This window comes from Pleurodeles waltl, chromosome 10 (genome assembly GCF_031143425.1).
Source record: "Pleurodeles waltl isolate 20211129_DDA chromosome 10, aPleWal1.hap1.20221129, whole genome shotgun sequence".
Taxonomy (NCBI): domain Eukaryota; kingdom Metazoa; phylum Chordata; class Amphibia; order Caudata; family Salamandridae; genus Pleurodeles; species Pleurodeles waltl.
In genome coordinates this window covers 76,424,665-76,447,329 of record NC_090449.1, presented here as the reverse complement: position 1 = coordinate 76,447,329, position 22,665 = coordinate 76,424,665, and the positions used below count along the sequence as shown (strand labels likewise).

The following is a 22,665-nucleotide window of genomic DNA, read 5'->3' as shown; positions in this document are numbered from 1 at the left end:
TGGAGGAGTGACCCCCAGGAGTCCCTCTCCCTTGCCCAAGTGGAGGTTTCCCCGAGGAACCCCCCCCTTGCCTGCCTGCAGCGCTGAAGAGATCCCGAGATCTCTCATAGACTAACATTGCGAACCCGACGCTTGTTTCTACACTGCACCCGGCCGCCCCCGCGCCGCTGAGGGTGAAATTTCTGTGTGGGCTTGTGTCCCCCCCAGTGCCCTACAAAACCCCCCTGGTCTGCCCTCCGAAGACGCGGGTACTTACCTGCAAGCAGACCGGAACCGGGGCACCCCCTTCTCTCCATTCTAGCCTATGTGTTTTGGGCACCACTTTGAACTCTGCACCTGACCGGCCCTGAGCTGCTGGTGTGGTGACTTTGGGGTTGCTCTGAACCCCCAACGGTGGGCTACCTTGGACCAAGAACTAAGCCCTGTAAGTGTCTTACTTACCTGGTTAAGCTAACAAATACTTACCTCCCCTAGGAACTGTGAAAATTGCACTGTGTCCACTTTTAAAACAGCTATTTGTGAATAACTTGAAAAGTATACATGCAATTTTGATGATTTGAAGTTCCTAAAGTACTTACCTGCAATACCTTTCGAATGAGATATTACATGTAGAATTTGAACCTGTGGTTCTTAAAATAAACTAAGAAAAGATATTTTTCTATATAAAAACCTATTGGCTGGATTTGTCTCTGAGTGTGTGTACCTCATTTATTGCCTATGTGTACGTACAACAAATGCTTAACACTACTCCTCGGATAAGCCTACTGCTCGACCACACTACCACAAAATAGAGCATTAGTATTATCTATTTTTACCACTATTTTACCTCTAAGGGGAACCCTTGGACTCTGTGCATGCTATTCCTTACTTTGAAATAGCACATACAGAGCCAACTTCCTACACTATCCAACACTGACAATGGGAATACCCTTAGCACATCGCTCACAAGCATCAACACTGACTTTCCGTACCAGCAGGTATTACATTTGAAACTCACGGTGTCACATTTTAAGACTCAGAAACATCTGTATTAGGTTGTTTTGCCTATAAGATCAATAACTCTGGAAACCACAGACCTTCAAGACAAATGCCTTTTTCATGCTGTACATCTAAACTTGGGAGTAACCCAGTCCATGTCAAGACCTGTTCCTTTCTTACACTTTCCTTTTTTTTATTTATTTATAATTTTCTATTTTCCTTTATTTCCTTGTTTCTTGCTAATTTTTCCATATACCTCGATTTTACTTTACATCTTTTCCTTCTTTTTCGTTCATCATTCTATCCTTCGTTTTTCTTCTGAGATATTTTTGTTTGCTTTTTCCATACTTCTTTTCTGTTCCTTTCTTTCCATCTTCTTGAATACCTTTCCAGACACTTTTCATTTTTCTTCCCCTTGCTTATTCATTCGATATAGCTTCCAATATTTCCATACTGACATTTTCCCACTTCTCTCTGCTCCCTTCTTTACTCTTCTTTCTATGCCTCTCCTTCGGCACACTATTTCCTTGCTCACTTCTTATTTGTTCCAGTTTCTATTATTTCACTTGCTCGCTATATCTTGGTCAGTGTGTCTGGCTTCTTTGGAACCAGTAGGCCCTCCCTTATCAGCCCAATCATGCCACCATTTGACGTGGTATTAATGTATTCATGGCTTCTGTCCAAAGATCTTCGAGTCTCATGTCAAAGTTGAGGAGATTGGCGATGCCCTAGAATCACCATAACTTCTAGTATCCTGACGTTTTATCGGAAAAAAAGGCCTCAAAATAAACAATTGATATATTTTGATACGGAGGGAAAACTAATCATTCCTAAACCATATGCTGGTTGGTATGGCAAAAAAAAAAAAAAAAAAAATCAGTGGATAGCAAGGGGGTCAGTTAACATGCAAGCAAGTTCTTAGAAATCCATAGCAAATTTAGCATGAACGAACTGCTTTGACACTAGTCACAAAACTTGTATTAACGAAAGCCAAAAAAAAAAATATATATATATATATATATATATATATACATTTACCTGAATTGGGCGGAAACATCTGCATCCTCAAAGTAAATGTCGTACTTCTTCTCGTATTGCATATTGTGGGTGTCTATCATTGAAAAAGCCACTCTCTTCTTGACAAAGACCACCTATGAAACAACGGAAAGGTCTTTAATTTACAATGACTCCTCTTTTCACGTTCAGTGAATATTTTTGCCTATAGACTAAGATAGCACATTAAAATCCTCAAAAACAAGCCAACATAAACTGAAGCATTTATATATGAATGGTCTCTGTTTAAAATTGAGCTTGCCCATAGTGTTCTTTGCTGAAACATGTTTTCACATGTACTGGCTGGTTTGCTCATAGTTAGTTGAAGTGATACTCCTAAAATGAGCTTTAGGGAAAATAAAACATAACAGGGGTCTGCCACACTTCAATTTTCGATTTTCCTTGTGCCTGTGAGAAGGTCATATCAGCATCTTATATTAGTCTATACACACACACACACACACACACACACACACACACACACACACACGTAATTGAGCCCAACAGTACAAATAGACACACATTCATTACTACAAGGTACAGATCAAATTTTAGTTCTTACCACAGAACAGCACAACTGACATTAGAAGAGCACTTCTGACTGCCATATAGAAAGTGTCTAGTTGGACCTTCCGCGAAGGTAAGGGACACAGCCACAATACATGTTTGCTATCCCTGGGAGAGGTCCGGCACAGATTGTGAACCCAAGAGCAGGCTTCGCAAGCTCTTAAAATAAACAGGTGCAGGCAGTCTGTGGGCCAAAAGGTCATGCTGACCTTAAGGTTGGCTAAGGGTTTGGCCAAAAGCCAGTCCACACTGAACAGTTTACAGTATGCTTTCATATACAGTGGACGTAATGTGTGATCAAAGAATGCAGAAATTGGCTGAAAAAACAAGATTTAAGTGACCATTTCTTTACTGGGAAAGAAAAACTACATTTGCCAAGTCATCCTACAACCACTATAGAGACACAAATTGATGTCTGGACATCCGTTGCAACACATTATTATTAATCTCAGATTACAGCAGCCATCTATCATCTGAAAAAATATTAACAATTGTTCAGTAGGCAACAGAGCTATCTTCAAACTCAATGTATTATTTCCGGACAGAACAGTTTAGAAAAAATGTTTTTGACAGAGGTGATGAGTGGCTTTATATTATGGTGGAGTGGTTTTCAGTTGACAGTGCTTGAATATGTCCTTTCAACCCTTTAACCGGATAACACCCCAAATGTGACCAAACTGGTATACAATCAGAAAGGAACATCAACCCTCCCTGTAAAGAAATGGCTCCCTGTTGCACTTACCCCCCACTTTTTGCCTGATAATGACTTGACTGAGAAGTGTGCTGGGACCCTGCTAACCAGGCCCCAGCCCCAGTGTTCTTTCACCTAAAATGTACCGTTGTCTCCACAACTGGCACAACCCTGGCACCCAGGTAAGTACCTTGTAACTGGTACCCCTGGTACCAAGGACCCTGATGCCAGGGAAGGTCTCTAAGGGCTGCAGCATGTCTTATGCCACCCTAGGGACCCCTCACTCAGCACAGACACACTGCTTGCCAGCTTGTGTGTGCTGGTGGGGAGAAAATGACTAAGTCGACATGGCACGCCCCTCAGGGTGCCATGTCAACCTCACACTGCCTGTGGCATAGTTAAGTCACCCCTCTAGCAGGCCTCACGGCCCTAAGGCAGGGTGCACTATACCACAGGTGCATGAGCACTATGCCCCTACAGTGTCTAAGCAAAACCTTAGACATTGTAAGTGCAGGGTAGCCATAAGAGTATATGGTCTGGGAGTCTGTCAAAAACTAACTCCACAGCTCCATAATGGCTGCACTGAATACTGGGAAGTTTGGTATCAAACTTCTCAGAATAATAAACCCACACGGATGCCAGTGTTGGATTTATTAAAAAATGCACACAGAGGGCATCTTGGAGATGCCCCCTGTATTTTACCCAATTGTTCAGTGCAGGACTGACTGGTTTGTGCCAGCCTGCTGCTGAGAGACCTCGCCCCTGCAGGAACTGTAACACCTAGCAGTGAGCCTCAAAGGCTCAGGCTTTGTGTTACAATGCCCCAGGGCACTCAAGCTAGTGGAGATGCCCGCCCCCATGGACACAGCCCCCACTTTTGGCGGCAAGTCCAGGAGAGATAATGAGAAAAACAAGGAGGAGTCACTGGCCAGTCAGGACAGCCCATAAGGTGTCCTGAGCTGAGGTAACTGACTTTTAGAAATCCTCCATCTTCCCCCAATAGGATAGGGATGTGCCCCCCTCCCCTCAGGGAGGAGGCACAAAGAGGGTGTAGCCACCCTCAAGGACAGTAGCCATTGGCTACTGCCCTCCCAGACCTAAACACACCCCTAAATCGAGTATTTAGGGGCTCCCAGAACACCGCAAGATAGATTCCTGCAACCTAAGAAGAGGACTGCTGAACTGAAAAACCTGCAGAGAAGACGGAGACACCAACTGCCTTGGCCCCAGCTCTACCGGCCTGTCTCCCCACTTCTAAAGACACTGCTCCAGCGACGCGTTCCCAGGGTCCAGCAACCTCTGAAGCCTCAGAGGATTACCTTGCATCTAGAAGGACCAAGAACTCCAGAGGACAGCAGCTCTGTTCCCCAAAGACTGCAACTCTTCAACAAAGAAGCAACTTTGAAACAACACACGTTTCCCGCCGGAAGCGTGAGACTTTTCACTCTGCACCCGACGCCCCCGGCTAGACTTGTGGAGAACAAACACCACAGGGAGGACTCCCCGGCGACTACGAGACCGTGAGTAGCCACAGTTGACCCCCCTGTGCCCCCACAGCAACGCCTGCAGAGGGAATCCCGAGGCTCCCCCTGACCGCGACTGCCTGCTTCAAAGACCCGACGCCTGGTAAAGACTCTGCACCGCAGCCCCCAGGACCTGAAGGATCCGACCTCCAGTGCAGGAGCGACCCCCAGGTGGCCCTCTCCCTTGCCCAGGTGGTGGCTACCCGAGGAGGCCCCCCCCCCCTTGCCTGCATCGCTGAAGAGACCCCTTGGTCTCCCACTGAATTCTATTGCGAACCCGACGCTTGTTTGCACACTGCACCCGGCCGCCTCGTGCCGCTGAGGGTGTACTTTCTGTGCTGACTTGTCCCCCCCCCCCGGTGCTGTACAAAACCCCCCTGGTCTGCCCTCCGACGACGCGGGTACTTACCTGCTGGCAGGCTGGAAACGGGGCACCCCCTTCTCCATTGAAGCCTATGCGTTTTGGGCACCACTTTGACCTCTGCAACTGACCGGCCCTGAGCTGCTGGTGTGGTAACTTTGGGGTTGCCCTGAACCCCCAACGGTGGGCTACCTTGGACCCAAACTTGAACCCCGTAGGTGGTTTACTTACCTGCAAAAACTAACAAACACTTACCTCCACCAGGAACTGTTGAAAATTGCACTGTCTAGTTTTAAAATAGCTATATGTAATTTATGTGAAAACTGTATATGCTATTTTGCTAATTCAAAGTTCCTAAAGTTCCTAAGTGAAGTACCTTTCATTTAAAGTATTACTTGTAAATCTTGAACATGTGGTTCTTAAAATAAACTAAGAAAATATATTTTTCTATACAAAAACCTATTGGTCTGGAATGGTCTTTGAGTGTGTGTTCCTCATTTATTGCCTGTGTGTGTACAACAAATGCTTAACACTACCCTCTGATAAGCCTACTGCTCGACCACACTACCACAAAATAGAGCATTAGAATTATCTCTTTTTGCCACTATCTTACCTCTAAGGGGAACTCTTGGACTCTGTGCATGCTATTTCTTACTTTGAAATAGTACATACAGAGCCAACTTCCTACACTCCCCATGACTCTGTGTCTTCTTATGTCAATAAAAATATTTATTTTAAATGAAAACTCACTTCATCAAATGACAAAAAACTGTTTATAAATCAAGATGGCCCAAAATTATGATATGATAAAGTATGCTGCTGTTACTTCGGTCTAAGTAATTGCCAAAGACAGCCTTGCTGGTTGTACCCAAATTCAAAGATCTACCTTTAAATGGCTGTGTTCGTCCCAATTATGGAGAAACGGGCCTCAAATTGGACCGAAATAGGCAAGATCTGTGTAACTATGCATTTTAAATGTTGATAATTTATCAGCCTTCCAAATTTGCTTATATTTTTCATTCTGGGTTAATTACAGTGATATAGCTACGATGAATCCAACCACTGTTTGAATTGGATAATTAACAGTGTAACTCAATGGTAATATTTTAACAGCCTGCCTACGACCTGTTGTATCCCAGGGCTCAGCTATGTACCCAGCCAATAATAATATTACAGTAGGTCTAGTAAAGAGCTTCCACATTTCCTCCTACCGGAAAAACTGACAATATTAAGATTCTATTCCACCTAAAGCACAGTGCAAATATTCACCCGTATATTGCTACCTGAGGCAATGCCGGATTAGGGCAATTAGACATTGACCCAATCAGGGACATGTTGGAGTTTGTTAAAAGTCTATGTTATGGATGACATTTGTACCGCTTTAACGTCACATATCAGTACAGCCTCAGTGTTTTTAGTGAAGGCAGAAAAACAGAGCATCAACTATGAATTGGCCTTCTTACAAGATGGCCATTTTCACTGCGTGCCTTCAAATTCTGCATTTTTAGCGTATGTACATGGGGGAAGGAAGATCTACACCACTGGAGTGACAGGTGGAAAAGACACACCATAATCATCTTTACAACCGGAAGAAAAAGTTCCAATTGAATAAGAAAGTGGAGGCTTGAGGAAAACAAAAATCTTTAAGCAACATCTAAGTAACATCTCCTTCCCCCGGCAAGAAAAACTGGAAAAGATATGGGCACATACAAAACAACAGACTGAGGCATCTTATAATTATGTCTTTTTTTTTAAAAGCAAACATTAACAATTTTCAATACAAACGTCAGTTCGCTACATTCTAGCACTCATTAGTAATATTTTGCACCCATGCCAGTTTATTGAATCTTATCAAATTCTAACTCTTATTAATAATAATTTACACATAAGGCAACTCACTGAATGTGCCAACACGTTTTGTGACCTTGTTAGTAATTTAATGCTTCTTAAGCGCAATGAATTACATTGCTCAAGTTTGATGTTGTGCTATTATTAATCCCGAACAACCAGAGAAGTAGTGAAGCGAATTTTCTGAAATTAATCGCAATACCTCTTAGTAAATAAATAGGACGTAATCAGAGAGGAGAAAACGTGAAAGGGTGTTTCACACAGATCCAGCCAGCCGACGATTCCACAGATGCTGCAGGTATTTTTTTGGTTCCAACGTACAACACAAGTTTTGAGGAATAGTTTAAATTCTGAAGGGGAGTTGTTACTTTACTATAATGCGTCCATTCACAGAAGTACTCAATATCAGGTACAGTAGTCCAAGGACAATGTTTGTACTCTAGGTAGACTGCTGACTACTTCAAGCACACACACGTTGACCCAGAAATGATCACATGCAGTGTTTTGCGAATACGAGTCATCTTCTAATGTCTGTTCTGATTTTCATTGAAATCTGAAAATATTTTCTCTTCTATTAGTTGAGATTTCTTCCACAAGCGACACCAATGAATAGGCGGCAAGAGAGCATGCTGGGAATTATTACAGACACTACATTTTACTCCGATTTTAAACTGGAAACAAAATACGTGCATTAGGAGAAAACAAGTAACTCAAAGCCAACATGACTGCTCGTTTGAATTGGAGATGTGGGAATGTAAGAATTGTTTTGCCCCCAAATACAAATGGTACTTCTTGTGAAAAGAAGTACCTCTTAATGATGTAGTGAGCCAAGCATGTTCGGTAAGTTTCATTTTCTCGATGGTGCCGTTTCATAAACTGCAGCAGCAGGCGGTGAATCAGTAACTGGGAAAAAACTGGAGTGACAACAGTACATACCTTATCATGACACACTGTCGGCCAGGCAGACAGCAACAGAATACCCTACATTCACGACTCGCAACGTCTCCCTCCAGAGGAAGCAAGTATCCACTGCTACAAGACCTATCACGCTTTCCACTGGTAACTTCCTACCCAACGCCACTCTCTACCTATTTTTGCCCAAGATGATCGAAAGCTAGAAAATCTCTCTTTAAAATATTGGAAACTCTCACAAAAAGCCAAAATATTTACACTCATCCATTTTTCCTATACATTTCTAAATCATTTTAGTGGAAAATCCGCAAAGATTCTAAACTCCTGTGGCGTCTAATCCGTTACAGTCACCTGCAGTTTTATCACTTCAGCATAAAACTAACAAAGAATAAAAATATCTGTTAAAAAATAATTGAAATTTGAGTTTTATTAATATACCAGATACAATGCTAGACTAAAAGAGCACTGTGCAGAAACAAGGAACTACATTTTAGTATACTTTTGTAAGTCCCGCAGCTTGACGTGATGTTGCCAAAGGAAATTAAACTAGAAGGTAGATATAGATCTGGTGGGCGGCACCACCGAACACCCTAGCCTGGTAAAAGAAATGTTTGACATACAAAAGAAAAAACAGCAAGGCTAGTAGAGGCCACACGGAAGAGGAAACCTGCAACAAGGAGGATAACCCCCCCAAAAAAAGAGAAAAAGGTAGCTCCTACATGTGAGAACCACACACCACAAGAAGAGTAAGCCTGATACAAAGAAGCACAGGCAAAAACATCTCATATAAAGAAGCCAACCAAGCAATATAAGTTGGCAGCCGGGCTGTCAGAAGAAGCACAGACCAGCATGAGTGGGGTGGGGGGAATACTTTTAGGAGGTCAACATCGGACAGGGAAAGAGTGAGACTGCCTGCTGTGGCAAGAGAAAGGGCTACCATACATACAGATAACTGTGTGGGAGTGGAAGACTATCTACATAGGAGGACAACTCGGGACAGAAAGAGGAAGCATGTAAGAAAATCAAGCACAGAAAGCCCACACATATGAAAGTCATAAATATATATATATATATATATATATATATATATATATCTACCAAACACGAAAAGCCCAGGCACCAGTCCATGTTAAAATCCAAGCATTTTGTAGCAATTCTGTGCAGCAAGACAAAAAATCCTGATGCGTTTCGGCAACAGCATGCCTTGTTCACAGGTAAGTAAGAGCAGGTGTGAGTGAGCCAGTGCTTTTTAAAAACACAGCCATGTGACTTCAATAACCAAACTCCAACTCCCATAATGCACAGTTCCATATAAATAACTTCCTGAGCTGGAGCGCTTAATTTCCATATAGCTGCAATAGCGTCACAGGCACTTCAGATCACCGTACAAATGTTCTTATGTGCATTAGGTATCCATTACTTGATTGTCCACTTGCTTTTACAGTTGCTGCCCAGCATGATAACAGCAATACAAGGAATGCATGAAAAGTAAGAGGAGAGGCACACTGTCTCCCCTCCTATCCCTTGCTTACCTCCATCACAATATATTTCTCTGATAAATGCCTTGTTTGCATGAAGGTGAGCGGGTCGGGCCCCTTCCATAAAACTATCATTGTCACCTCCTGCTCCGTTAGGGGCCACAGACCCTGCAGGGCGGCCTGGGTTACTGGGACGAAGCATTATATTATTATATATATATCACATATATATACACACATATACATATACATACCTACATACATCTATCAAGAGGAAGACCTTTAAAACAGGATAGTAAAGAAATGGGGTACTGCACACTCCAGCAACAAAACCTACGGAATTAGCAGAGTTCACATTGTGGAGTGAAAACAAGATGTATGTGTTGTAAATTGTAATGGGCTTATCTTTGGGGACCTACAGATGGGGCAGGAAAATATTTAGATTGGTGGAATCTTGTACTTCACTGAGGAGGAGATGGAGAACTGTCAAACTGGAGATAAGCCAGTATTATGACTCTGGGAAGAGCATTACATTATCACTGGAGATAGGAGGGGGAAGAAACCAACAGTTTCAATATAGAGAGATTACCCTTCCACATGGGCTGCACAGGCCAATACTGCAGGCATAAACATGTATGTATCACAGTGCGCAGGAAACAATGGGGAAATGAGGAAGTCAGAATTAGCAAGCCCCGACGGAATAAGTCAAGAAAAAAAAACATGGGGAAGTAGGCTGCATAATGCAAAACAAATGTCAACCCAAACCAGTACAGTAAGAGCTTCATGCTTCCACCAGCCTACTATTATGGAAAAAATGATGCCATCCTTATTAAGGAAGATACTACAGATATAACAAATGTTTCTGTTGTCTTGGGGACTGCCTCACTGACCACTAAAGCAATTGCATTTGGTCCAAAACGCAGCTGTCTCAGGTACTGCAGAGCTTGGAGCACAAAAATAAGACCATATTTTCTTCCATCTAAGGTTCTTGTATTGGCTCCCTTGAAAGCATTCCTTTAATGTAGCAAGACTGGGCATGAAACTGCACGGTTTCTTCTACTGGAAAAGCTATAAGCCTATAAACCCGCTTGTGACTTGCATTTGGCACTATAATACCTTGACTGGATCACCCAATTCCATCAGTGGATGGATAACGGCTAGTACTTTAGCCTCTGGATTTCAAAATAATCATCCATCGGATCTTTGAGTTAAACACACTCGTCGTTGTTTCCAAACAGCTTATGAATCTTGTATGAATCTACAAGTGCTGAAAAAGACCTCATCACACTGCGGATGGAAACAAAATGCTTGTTTTTTATTTTATTAACAGCAATTGAGTTCGCCACATCAGCAAGGGGTAGTATAGTACATCAGTCTTGAAGAACAAGGAGTAAACACTGCCTTTTCTGTATTTGTGGGGAGTAGGATGCAAGAACTATCAATATATTTGGAAACCCTGATCTGGAATGCTCGAAAAAGAGTGCAATCCAGAGTGAGTTTAAACATGCAAATCAAAAAGGAGAGCCTGACACAGAGGGAAGGATGTCTCCTCATGCTGGTGTTGGCAGATATTGAGGTGAGTGGACCAAAGGCAGAGGTTGATTTATCAACTTTAGTGCTAACAATTACAAGCAGACGGTGTCCCGATTCAAATGTATTTTACAAAACGATGCAAAGTATTCACTCTGAGTTGTGGAGTGTCTTCAAGAAGAGAACTTATGGATGCAGGACATCATGATCTTTTTGGAGTAAAAACAAGAATGAAATCTTGTTCCTAGTCTGTCCTTAGCCTGTACTCTTCTTTTTCTTTGTGCCCTCATAGCTGGGCAATGCTCCTATTCAGAACTTTGCTGTGACTTATCGCAGCAAGTTATCATTCGAACCACAGGTGGATGCAGTTGTTAAACTATCTCTCACCATCATATGCATTTGCTCGATAGCACCTGCATACTACTGGGGGTAGGATTTTTGTGGTATACGCAGTCGTTTCGAGTTGACAATACTAGAGGACTATTTACCCAAGTACTTCAGTAAGCTACGAAACAAACTGTGATCACAGCAGAATAGACGAATAAGGACTTCTTTTCACGTTAAAATACAGTATTATTTGGCTTAGTGGAGCAACATCTTTCAAAGTTCCTTGGAGGGACAACCTGGAATTCCCATGCAGAGAGTTTTAGGGATAACTCTTGCCCGCACCTTGTGCAAGCAGCTGAAAGATTATCCATTTCATATAGACCTCTTGGTAGAAGTTAACTAGGTTTTGCTCTTTTTTTTTTTTTCACTTAGGTGGTATTTCATTTTTATCTCGTATGGATTTGCATTTTGTCTTATTGATTTCTATGTTCATGTTTGAGCTTTATACCGCCACAAAGTTCTACTCAGAACAGCACCTGTGCAGTACGTGAACAAAAACAAAACATGGATAAGAAAATGAATGTTCACAACGAAGAAGGAAAGAACCTGACAGAGTAGATCCTACCCATTTCACACATGGAGAATACTAAACAGTACTTATTTGTTCAAGGCTTTCAAAACTCTAATCACCCGCTCTCTATGGCGAGTCTTCGAAGGGCCGACTGGCTCTTTCTGGTTGACAAAGAACAGATGTTCTGTTTATTTAGAAATTGAATGAGAAATAAATATTTTATTTATCTTGTAACATTTGCTATGTGTTCAAATACAAAGTTAGAATATTAGCTTATATCTTTCTTATAAATTGCTGCCTATTTTATACTGCAGATTGGGGTTTACTTTTCTTTGTATGGCTGCAAAGTTAGAGGATTTTGTTAAGCGATCTGTTTGGGGAGGCGAGATTGTGAAATGAAAGGTATATGACAAAACCCACACCTCATCTCCTACAAAAGGTTTTCAAACTGACTGAAAGGCTATATGATGGCAGTTTTTCTTCTAAAATGTAATTAGCTTGTAAATAAACTGCACATATTTCACAATTTGTATCAAAGAATCTGGAAAGTAGAACGCCGGCACTCCAGACAACTTCAGTGTTTATTTAATGGCTTTTAAATCCTTCAATAGTAACAAAGTAACAGCTTGAGTCGGCTACGCGTTTCAACCATTGCAGACTTCTTCTTAGCCCAAATCTTTACAGAGGCCCCCTATCCCATAGAAAATATATCGTATGGTTTGCTAGACATAGAAAATATATAATATATATAAAACATACTATATAAATCTAGCATATTGTTCAAAGCAAACAAAAATTATGTATAAAAATATAAACAATTTTGTTGTGAATCACAATTTTATACTACTTCATTACCAAGCCAAAATCACCTAATAATACTATATACCATCCTGTTATTGCAGTATTGGTGCTATAATTATCTAAGACAATTACATTTCCATTGTTAATATAATATAAAATGCCAAGTGGCTCAAAGATGATTCCATTTGGAACTGATACATCTGTTTGTTATATACCATCCTGTCCTTGCTACCATTATCCATAACAATTTAATTTCCATTATTTATATCATAGTCATAGCATTTTAATGCCAAGTCGCCAACACTAATATAACATCCTGTCATTTTTAGAGTTGATACATCAGATTGGGATCTTATCTTTGTATATAGTCTCGGGGGTACAGACCAACCAATGAGATGCAAACCAACTGTTATCATATAATTCCAGAACCCCAGAAATCAAACATCAAAAATCAAAGTATAATCAAATTTCAGTGACACTATTTGTGAATTATCCAAATCAACCTACATGAACATAAAGTTCCTCATCCTGGTTCAATTCCCATGGATAACTACTGTTTAGTCGAATTATATACTCAGATTCCATTTTCCTAAGAAGCCGTTCCCTATCACCCCGTCTCGGGGTCACCAGCACCCTCTAAATTCAATATATATCTGTAATTAATTTTGAAGCATGATGGAACAACGCTTTTTTACAGGATTTACTTGGTGACATGCACGTGATAAATATGTAATGAAAAACAATTTCCAGACATTATCACGTATACAAAGTAGTTTCATCAGTATAACTGCATGTCAGTGGGAACTTTTATGACTATTTCAATTGAAAATGTGCTGTCTGTAAATGACAGCGCACTGCCGAATCAAGTTTTAGTGATATATTAAAAGTGAGAATAAAAATAAGGGGGGCGTGGCAAAAATGGCGACCAGAGCGGCAGCATAATCTGCAGCTCCACGGACGGCCCTTATAATTATCCTGTTGACGTTGCCTCTAGTCCTACTCGATGCAGCGCCGCTCAGGACCCCCAAGGGAAGCTGCAGCTTTAATCTTGGCGCAGCCTCTGCCTGACGAAGCGAACGATGGCCGGGGAGGAGGTGCGCCAGGACCCGCGGCCCGCGACTGTGGTGGGCGCCGATTGGGGCCGGGGCCGAACGTCGCCCCCAAAAAATGGAAGCACCAGGGCGCCAGGCTCCACTCCGACACAAACAATGACTGGCGAGGAGACGAGCCGGGACCCACAGCCTGAGACTGAGGTGGGTGCTGGTCAGGGCCAGAGCCCAACTCCGCCCCCAAAAATTTGAAACACCAGGGCGCCAGGCTCCACTCCGAAACAGACAGCGGCTGACGTGAGGGTGAGCCGTGGCCCACGATCGAGGAGGGCGCCGATCGGGGCCCAATATCACCCCCAAAAAATGTAAGCAACAGGGCGCGGCCTGCGACCGGTGAGGGCGCCGATCGGGGCCGGAGCCCAATATCGCCCCCCCATAAAATTGAAGCACCAGGGTGCTGGGCTCTGCTCCGACGCAAGTGGCAGCCGTCGCGGGGCTGGGCCGCGATCTACGGACCGTGACCGGGGTGGGTGCTGATCGGGCCAGAGCCCAATACAGCCTCCTCCCCTCTCCCCCCACCCCCCCCAAAAAAACAACAATTGAAGCACCAATGCGCCGGTCTCCACTCACGGGAAGAAGCAGGTAAGGAGACGGGGGACGGGAAGCTCCTTGTTTGGTCCCGGGCGCACATAAAATCTTCTGCGGCACGCACCGAGCCGCAGGGCAAATACAGAGGCCTGGTTCCCGCCCCAAACGGAGGGAGCCGAGACGATCGTGGTCCCGAAAATACACCGCTGCAACCACCTCAGACCCCCAAGCCACCACAAGTAACCCTCTTGTATGCAACCGCCTATCTCTGGGCACTGCGGCCGCTCTGATCCACAATCCTGCTCGTCCCTTCTCCTGCGGCCTTCCGGTGCCCTGACTGGCCGACAGGCCCGCCGTGGATTGAGACGTTGAGTCCTGGGGTCCCCAATTTCGGACCCACAGAGCAGGCGCTACACCAGACCCACAAAATCGGGTTAGACACAGCTATCCACACCACTCCATGCAGCGGGGCGAACTGGGCCCCCACCCCTGCCGGTGCCCAGGTGCGCGGCGGAGAGTCGGGTGTGGGGACAACACGTTGCGAGTGACCTTGAGCTGGTCTGGCCTGCATATATGAACGCCAATTTCTTGCCTCACTTCGCGACTGGTGGACGACCACCCCGGTCCTCGCCGGGCATACCATTAGCACTGACGCAGCAACATGGGCCTGGGTCTAACACCCATGGACATAAAACAGTAGCCCAACCTGTATAGCGCCACAGATCTCTAGATGTGTCGTTCAACTTAAGTTGAATCCAACCGGGTACACGTCACCTTAAGCCTCCTACTGCCGTGGACACCAAATGGGCAAGCCAAAAACACTACGTGCACCCCCGGGGACCATGGAATCAACTGATGACCACACCGCGACGCACCAGGCACTGCTGAAAATGGAACTTACCTTACATGCCCATACAGCACAATTCAAAAAGATATTACAGGCCATCCTGGACACCAAGACCACCTTGGAAGCCAAAATAGGATTCTGTCGCAGCAGACGTCAGCATACTGCGGGCAGACCAGCATGCACTGTCAGATCGTGTGACAGAACCGGAAAAGGACACTGCAACCCTTCCCCCGACAGTAAAGGAACTACAAACACAGATGAATCACCTGACAGCTGAAGTAGACGACCCAAATCACAGAGCCAGGGACGCAGAGGGAAGGTCATGGCGCAACAACATCCGACTAGTGGGGTTCCCAAAACGAGTCGAGAACAATGGCTCACAGAGACAATACTAAAAGACAATATCCCGAAGTTCTTCTCAATAGAGGGTGCCCACAGGGTCCCAGGCAGACCCCCCCCCCACCTGGAGCACAACCCCACCCTCTGATAGCAAGGCTCCTCAAGACTTTATCCTGCAGCTATTCCGCAAAACAGGCCCTATACGTTTTGAAAATGAAGCGATCACAGCCTACCCGGACTTCACTACGGAAGTGCAGAGGAAACGTAGTTCTTTTTATTGTGTTAAGGAACGCCTTCGCGAGCACAACATCAAGTATTCGCTGATGTATCCGGCCAGACTCCTTGTGCAGGACGACTTCCGTGTCCTTTTCTTCACTATACCAGAAGACACCTGGTTGCATGCCAAGGGCCTGGCCGGCCCGACAGACGTTGATAATCCCAAGGAAAGATGGTCTACCCCTAAGGCAAGACGCAGGCAATGCAAAAAAACAAGGCACTAAACCCACACCCAAGCAGTCTTGGGTGGAGTGCTCCCTCCTTCTGCAGGCCACATCTCGATTTGTTAATGTATCACCAACAACTTGGTCCAACCAAACAGATGGCGAACTAGACCAAGATACGCACTCGGATTCCGCTGATTCTACCCGGGGCCCGCCCCTTACTACGCGCACGGCAGACAATATATGAAAACTACTCGGAGCTTGGCTACTCAAGTGCCCCGAGATGCGACCAACCCGCAGCAACATGGTTTGACTCAAATAGTCACCTAGGAATCGACTGGGCGATACTGAAGACCTACGATACTTTACATCACAGTAGGTTATGTAACTGTGGTCCTGGGCGGCGGACCCAGTGTCAGTTGCATTATGGGCCGGGTACCTCAACGACTTGTTTCCATCAACCCTATGCACACCCTGCTCTATATGGACCGTTCACTCAAGCTGGCAATCGGTGGAACTTTACCCGCCCTGATACAACCAAAGTTAATGTTTTATATTGTTATTAACTCTTATCACCCAATGGGTCTCCCCCATGTCTTTCACATGGGCTTACTCTTTCAGTATTTTACGTCACATTTGCTACACTAGTAATATCATGACCAACAGAATTAGGGGCATAAATAGGTTGTTACCGGGTGGCAATGGGCACATCACTATTATGAACGTGATGAGGATCATGTTTGTCCTTCGATTAGTTAAACCTACAACCTCACATGACCTCCCAAGCTCAACAACATATCCCAAGATATAATGTGCTCACATGGAATATAAGGGGAATGGCATATTCGTGCAAGAGGCAGCGGGTATACACTTATCTCAGGAGACACCAGATACACCTAGCCATGTTGCAAGAGCCACACCTCTCAATCACTACACTTGAAAACACACGTGTAAAATGGAAAGGGCAACTATATGGAACTACATCCTCCTCATTCGCTCGGGGGTGGTGATCTGGATCGCCCGGTAGTCCCATTTGTCATGACTTGCACGCAGATTGATCCCAATGGTAGATATGTGGTCCTGGAGGGTGACCTTGACGGCTCACCCCTAGCGTTGGTAGCATTATATCTCCCTAACACAAATCAACGAGATTTTTTGGGAACACTAACAACCGGAAACCTTAACGACCCAACAGCAGATAGCATATGGGGTGGCGACTTTAACTGCGTCCTAGAGACCCACAAGGACCGCTCCTTCCCCCCGCTTGACACCGCCCCGACCAACCGTGCCTCACACGACCTAGTAACTTGGGTTTCCAAAAATGGCCAGAGAGACATCTGGAGATTCGGACATCCCACACATCGCGAATACTCCTACTATTCCTCAGTGCACAGCCTACACACCAGGATAGATATGCTCCTCGCATCTGTGACTGTAATCCAGAAGATATGCTCAGAGTATCTAGCCCGCACCATCTCAGACCATAGTCCGCTATACTCAATTCTAGAATGGGGCCACACACACACACACATGCATACCAACATGGCACCTGCAAACAGAGGCGCTCGCAGACCCCCCCCCCCCCCTCCTTCAACGCAGAATTGGCCAAGTGCTTGTCTAACTATTTCTCCTTGAATAATAACACAACCACATCATGCACAACCGAATGGGACTCCTTTAAGCTGTGATACGAGGTCATTGTCTCGCAGCCTCAGTGAGGGTAAGACAGACACTAACCAAAGAATTGCAAGTACTAGAGACTAAGTTGTGCAGGGTATAGGTTGTGGTCTCCAGAAACGAGACTCCGTTAGAGGAACTGAAATCGCTAAGGACCAGCCACAGAGAGGCAGATACTAGGCTTTGTAAACACGATTACAGACATTTCATGGCACGACAACACGCAGAGGGAGACAGATCGGCCGATTATTGGCATGGCTGACCACCTATAGGTGCGATCCGACTGCACTCAGGTAACATTATTAACACTCAGGTGGAAATCAACGAGGCCTTTTAAACATACTATCGCTCCTTATATTCACCCCTTCCCCATCAACTGAACAGCAAATGGCTGAACTACTGTCAATAATCCCCCAAAATCGACAACTAACTGAAAACGCAGACGCACTGGAGGGCCCTATTACTATAGATAAGGTACGCCTAGCACTGTCACAGATGGCACACAGCAAAACACCTGGCTCAGACGGTCTGCCAGTAGAGTATTTTAACTCCCAAGCAACCCACCTCTTGCAACCACTTCTAGATGTGTTTAACGAAGCACACACCAGGGTGCAACTACCCAACTCCATGTGTGAGGCCTTGATAGTTGTGCTCTCAAAACCGGGCGGTGACCCTCTAGATGTCAGATCGTATAGCCCACTCTCCCTACTAAATTCGGACTGCAAACTTCTTGGGAAAATCCTAGCAAATAGGCTGCTCCCCTACCTACCAAATCTGATACACACTGATCAGTCCGGATTTATCTCAGGGAGAAGTACCTTTTTAAATATCAGAAGACTAATCTGCATAATGCACAATGACATAGGGGAAGAAGCGGTGGCCCTATCCTTAGATACAGAAAAAGCATTTGACACACTGAGCTGGGACTTTCTTATGCACACACTCATTGCGCTAGGTTTCGGCAACGGCTTGTTCAGATGGATTGAAACACATAGCCAAAATGCCCATCTTCCTGAGATTCCTATATTAATTCACTGCGCTCCCGATACTCCTAACACTCTCGTTCTTTCACTCGCTGCACTCCTTGCTGACTGATCTGCTCTGGGGCAAAGACAGGTGCAGAGGAACATTATCTACAACACAATACCCACAGGACGCAGGTGGATTGGGCATGCCAAATTTCGAACTATACTACGCCGCTGCTCAACTGCAATGGCCAACCATGTGGCTTAGCGAGCCCCCCCTAGGAGAAAGCAAAGCACTGGGAGAACACACAGTACCACTGCTGATTATAACCTTGCTATTAGCTAGCCCCCACCGCCCACAGAAAAAGACCCTATTGCTGGATGTAGCCAGATCTTGCTGGCGCAGATATGTCCAAGGCAAGGCACTCATGCCTCCTTATTCCCCCTTGCTGCCGCTGACAACTCCCGGGAGCCCAAAAACTCTCACTACACCACGATACACGCGACATGAGACTATTAAACGCAGGAGACTGTTACATAAGCTCCACACTGCGCTCCTTCGAGGAACTAGTGAACACCGGGGTTACTCATACCGGGGCCTTTCTGACATACTGTGCAGTGAAAAGTCTACTCAATAACCTATGGGGGCTCGGCAATGTTGAGCCACAAGAATCTCAGCTGCTCACAGCAACCCTCACTATAGGCAACACAAAAGGCATCATAACAAAACTATATAAAGTGCTCCTAGCAGAGGCTTGCTCTGACTTGGCACAAGCTAAATCCCGCTGGGACGCCGCCCTCCCCTCACCATTACCCCAGATAACTTGGGCCGCAGCACTCTCTATGGTCAAGAATGTATCCCACAACACTAGACTGCGCTACACCCAGGTCAACTACATTCATCACTCCTATCTCCAGCCCGCATTAAAAAAATATATCCAAACTCAAACCCAGCATGCCCTAGATGCGCTACCCCTGCAGCAGACTTCTATCATATGATTTGGATCTGCCATCCAATGAATACGGCCTGGCAACGGATCACTGATACCACAGCGGACATCAACGCTCACACCCTAGCATCCACGCCGGAATCATGATTACTTGGCATACGCCGACGCGATAAAGGTGAAACACACCTCCATAAATTTATAGACATTGCCTTCGTAGTTTACAAGCGCCTAATTGCCATGCATTGGAAGGCCCCACACGCCCGCCACATGCTGCCTGGCTCCGGGATCTACATAGCCGCTCGCAAGCAGAGGCTCAGACACTGTGCCAGCTACAATATAGGGGACTGATCCAGGGCGGCGCTGAAATCTGGGATAATTTTGTGGTAAGCATTGAAGCCAGAGACGATACATACCCCCCCGAACATTGTGTAACCCATGTGCTACATCCCTGTCAAAACGCCACACTGCGCACCCCCCGGAGTGCTCCAAAAATTAGCCCAGACATCATCACGTCCACCAGATGCGCAACAATAATAGGGTAAACAAACTCCCCCTAACAGCGGTCCCCGGATCTGCCACGGAGCCATGACACCACCACTTTCAGAGCTGCGCGAACTCCTGCCTCGACCAGCCCCCCTCCCACAGACCACAGACACAATAGAAGTGCCACCCCACCCTTCAGGCAAGTACTGCCCGAACCACACCTCACTCCCGTTTATTTACTCCTAGAACACAAATGTGACATCAATTGTAAGTTGTACAGTTATATGTTGCATTACAGTATGTCAAAATACAAACCGCATTGTACAAAATGACATATGCGTGTAAACAGACTGCAAAACCGTAATGGTGAAATGTACTGCTGCTTGTTTATCATGTTTAATAAACAGATGAAAAAAAAATAAACAAACATAAAATGAGAAACACCTGCCCCCGCCTTGGTGGCAATGCTATTAGTGGTCTAAGAGGCAAGAAAAGTGTAACGAGTACCCTTCATGTTGGGATTTTTACTATACACGGAGCACACGTTTAGTATGTTAAATAAAAAGAAATAGTTTTTTGTACACCAGATATGCTGAACTCTTGTATTTGAGGGTGCTCTCTTGTATGATAATAATGAAGAAACAGGCGGCTCAGTGAAATAAAATATTTGTACAAGATTACACAATTTGTGACCACTTTATAGATCAAGAGCGTTATAGCTAGGCCGAGTAGACTATCAAGTCCCTAGACCTTCAGGTCTGATAACATTTTTATGATTTTTTCGGAGCCCGTTCATACAATAGGGACTGATAATGTTGGTTATCTTCAGGAGTGGTCACATGAGAGCGACAAACTGAGTCTAATATTAATAATGTTGACCTGCACAACTGGACAGGCATACTGGGTAAAATAATACCTTTTAAAGTGTGAGCTGCACGCTAAGAGACCCTTAAAGTGATTACTGGCATACTGAGGGGGTACTTTTCACACTGAAGGTTGATAAACTGAATTAAAGGTTATCCAGCACAAGAGAATCGTATTCCGGCTCACTAAAGTTGACCATCCGAAGGATGACTCAGTGCCCACGCTGGAGTAATTGTAAGATAAATCATCTGTCATCGTTGGGGTTGATACATCTGGAAAACGCCCATTATAATGTGATGTAGAGAGAAAAATATCTCTTACGGTGTGGGGTGCTTTCTTACTGATGAAGGAATGATCGATCACGCGGGGAACTAGCAGGCTAGGAGAAGGTTTAGTTCTTGAACTGGGGTAAATATTAGTATATTGGGGCAGGTTCAACTGTCAGACTGGGTGAAGGACAAAAGGCATAAGACCACTCTGTAAAACAGTCGATTGCCTTAGTGGCAGGAAAACTGTTTTTTTCTTATGATCGAGAGCAAGCCGACCTCTGCCGATAGCTGAAAACCAGAAGGACTGTAAAGACAGATAACCATCTTTCGCACTGTTGAGTGACTTGCTGATTACAGCTAATGGGTAACAAAGTCAGCTGTGGAAAGTCTGAGTTTTTACCGAAAGGGGCACAATGATCGAAAGTGGCTTTGTCAGACTGCAAACAGTCATTTTGAAGGAAGGCTGCCCTGTCACACTGGGGTTGACGGAGTGACATATGGGCACGCTTGGTGAACGTAGGGTATGTCACACTGGCGAGTTAAAGGTCGAGCTGTGACTGGGAGAGTGGACATACCAAGTCACATCGAGAAATGAGATCTACACTTCTATACAAATGCAGACAAGTACTGGGAGTGATCTGTTATGATACAGTGACAGTCTAGCGCATTGAAGTAACTTTGGTCCTTCAAGTGGTAGGTTACACCCCCTCTCCCCCCACTCTCCCTCAGAGTGCCGTTTTGACAGCTGTCTCTACCCACCCACCCGCTCACTTACCTTGTCCAGCTCCTCCCGGCACACGGCGCAGTACCTCTGCTCGCAGAGCACCCGCATCTTGGTGGAGCATCGGAAGCAGACTGTGTGATCGCAGCGGCCTAGCGCCAGGACATCCAGCTCCTGGCAGCATAGCACACAGCTCCGCTCAGGCGCCAGCTCCGGGTGGATGGTCTGGGGCAGAGGCCGACCGGCCGTGGACAGAGAGGTGGGAGGTCGGTGAAACTTCCGGGAACCACGGTGAGCCTCGGGGCCCATGCGGGATCCGCGGGGCGGTCCGGGGCCCGCTGACATCTCGGCACTGGAAGCTGTCGTGCCTTCGCTGCTGGCCGGCGTCAGGGGCGGCCCCGTGGCCGGGCTGCGCTGAGCGGACACAGGGAGCCGAGCCCAGCTTCGCCGGCTCAGCCTGACGTCACCGGTCCTAGCAACAGCACGTCCGGAAGTGAACCACACCGGATCCTAGAATTCCGGACACGTGTTCCAGAATAGCTTCCGGGCCGAGGCTTCATCCACCATCATGGATATAAATATGGCACAGGGTAGCGTGGCAATTGGCCGCAGAGTTAAAGTCGTCGTTTTTCGTCTAGTGATCGGTCTACAGCTGTCAGGGTGCACTAAAAAAGGGTTGAAGGTAGCAAGGCTTTAGGTTGTTTGGGTCCTTCTTGGTCTCAGACCACGTAGTAATTAAAAACGGACATTGAAACAGGTCTCTTTCGGCCTTATATGGATGTTCTTAATTTTACAGGCGAAACACTGATTGATTTCTGAAAACTCTGTTTACA

General features: G+C 45.3%; 1 protein-coding gene across 1 annotated transcript in view; it reads right to left on the bottom strand.

Annotated features, from left to right (window-relative positions):
• ZNF598 (zinc finger protein 598, E3 ubiquitin ligase) overlaps window positions 1-22,326 on the bottom strand; it is a 125,802-nt gene extending 103,476 nt beyond the window's left edge. The window contains exons 1-2 of the mRNA XM_069209775.1: window positions 21,887-22,326; window positions 2,017-2,129 (exon numbers count right to left, since the gene is read on the bottom strand). Coding sequence (XP_069065876.1) covers window positions 2,017-2,129; window positions 21,887-22,177 — 404 coding nt within the window. The 5' untranslated portion in view covers window positions 22,178-22,326. The remainder of the gene's footprint in view (window positions 1-2,016; window positions 2,130-21,886) is intronic.
• Window positions 22,327-22,665: the final 339 nt, after the last annotated feature.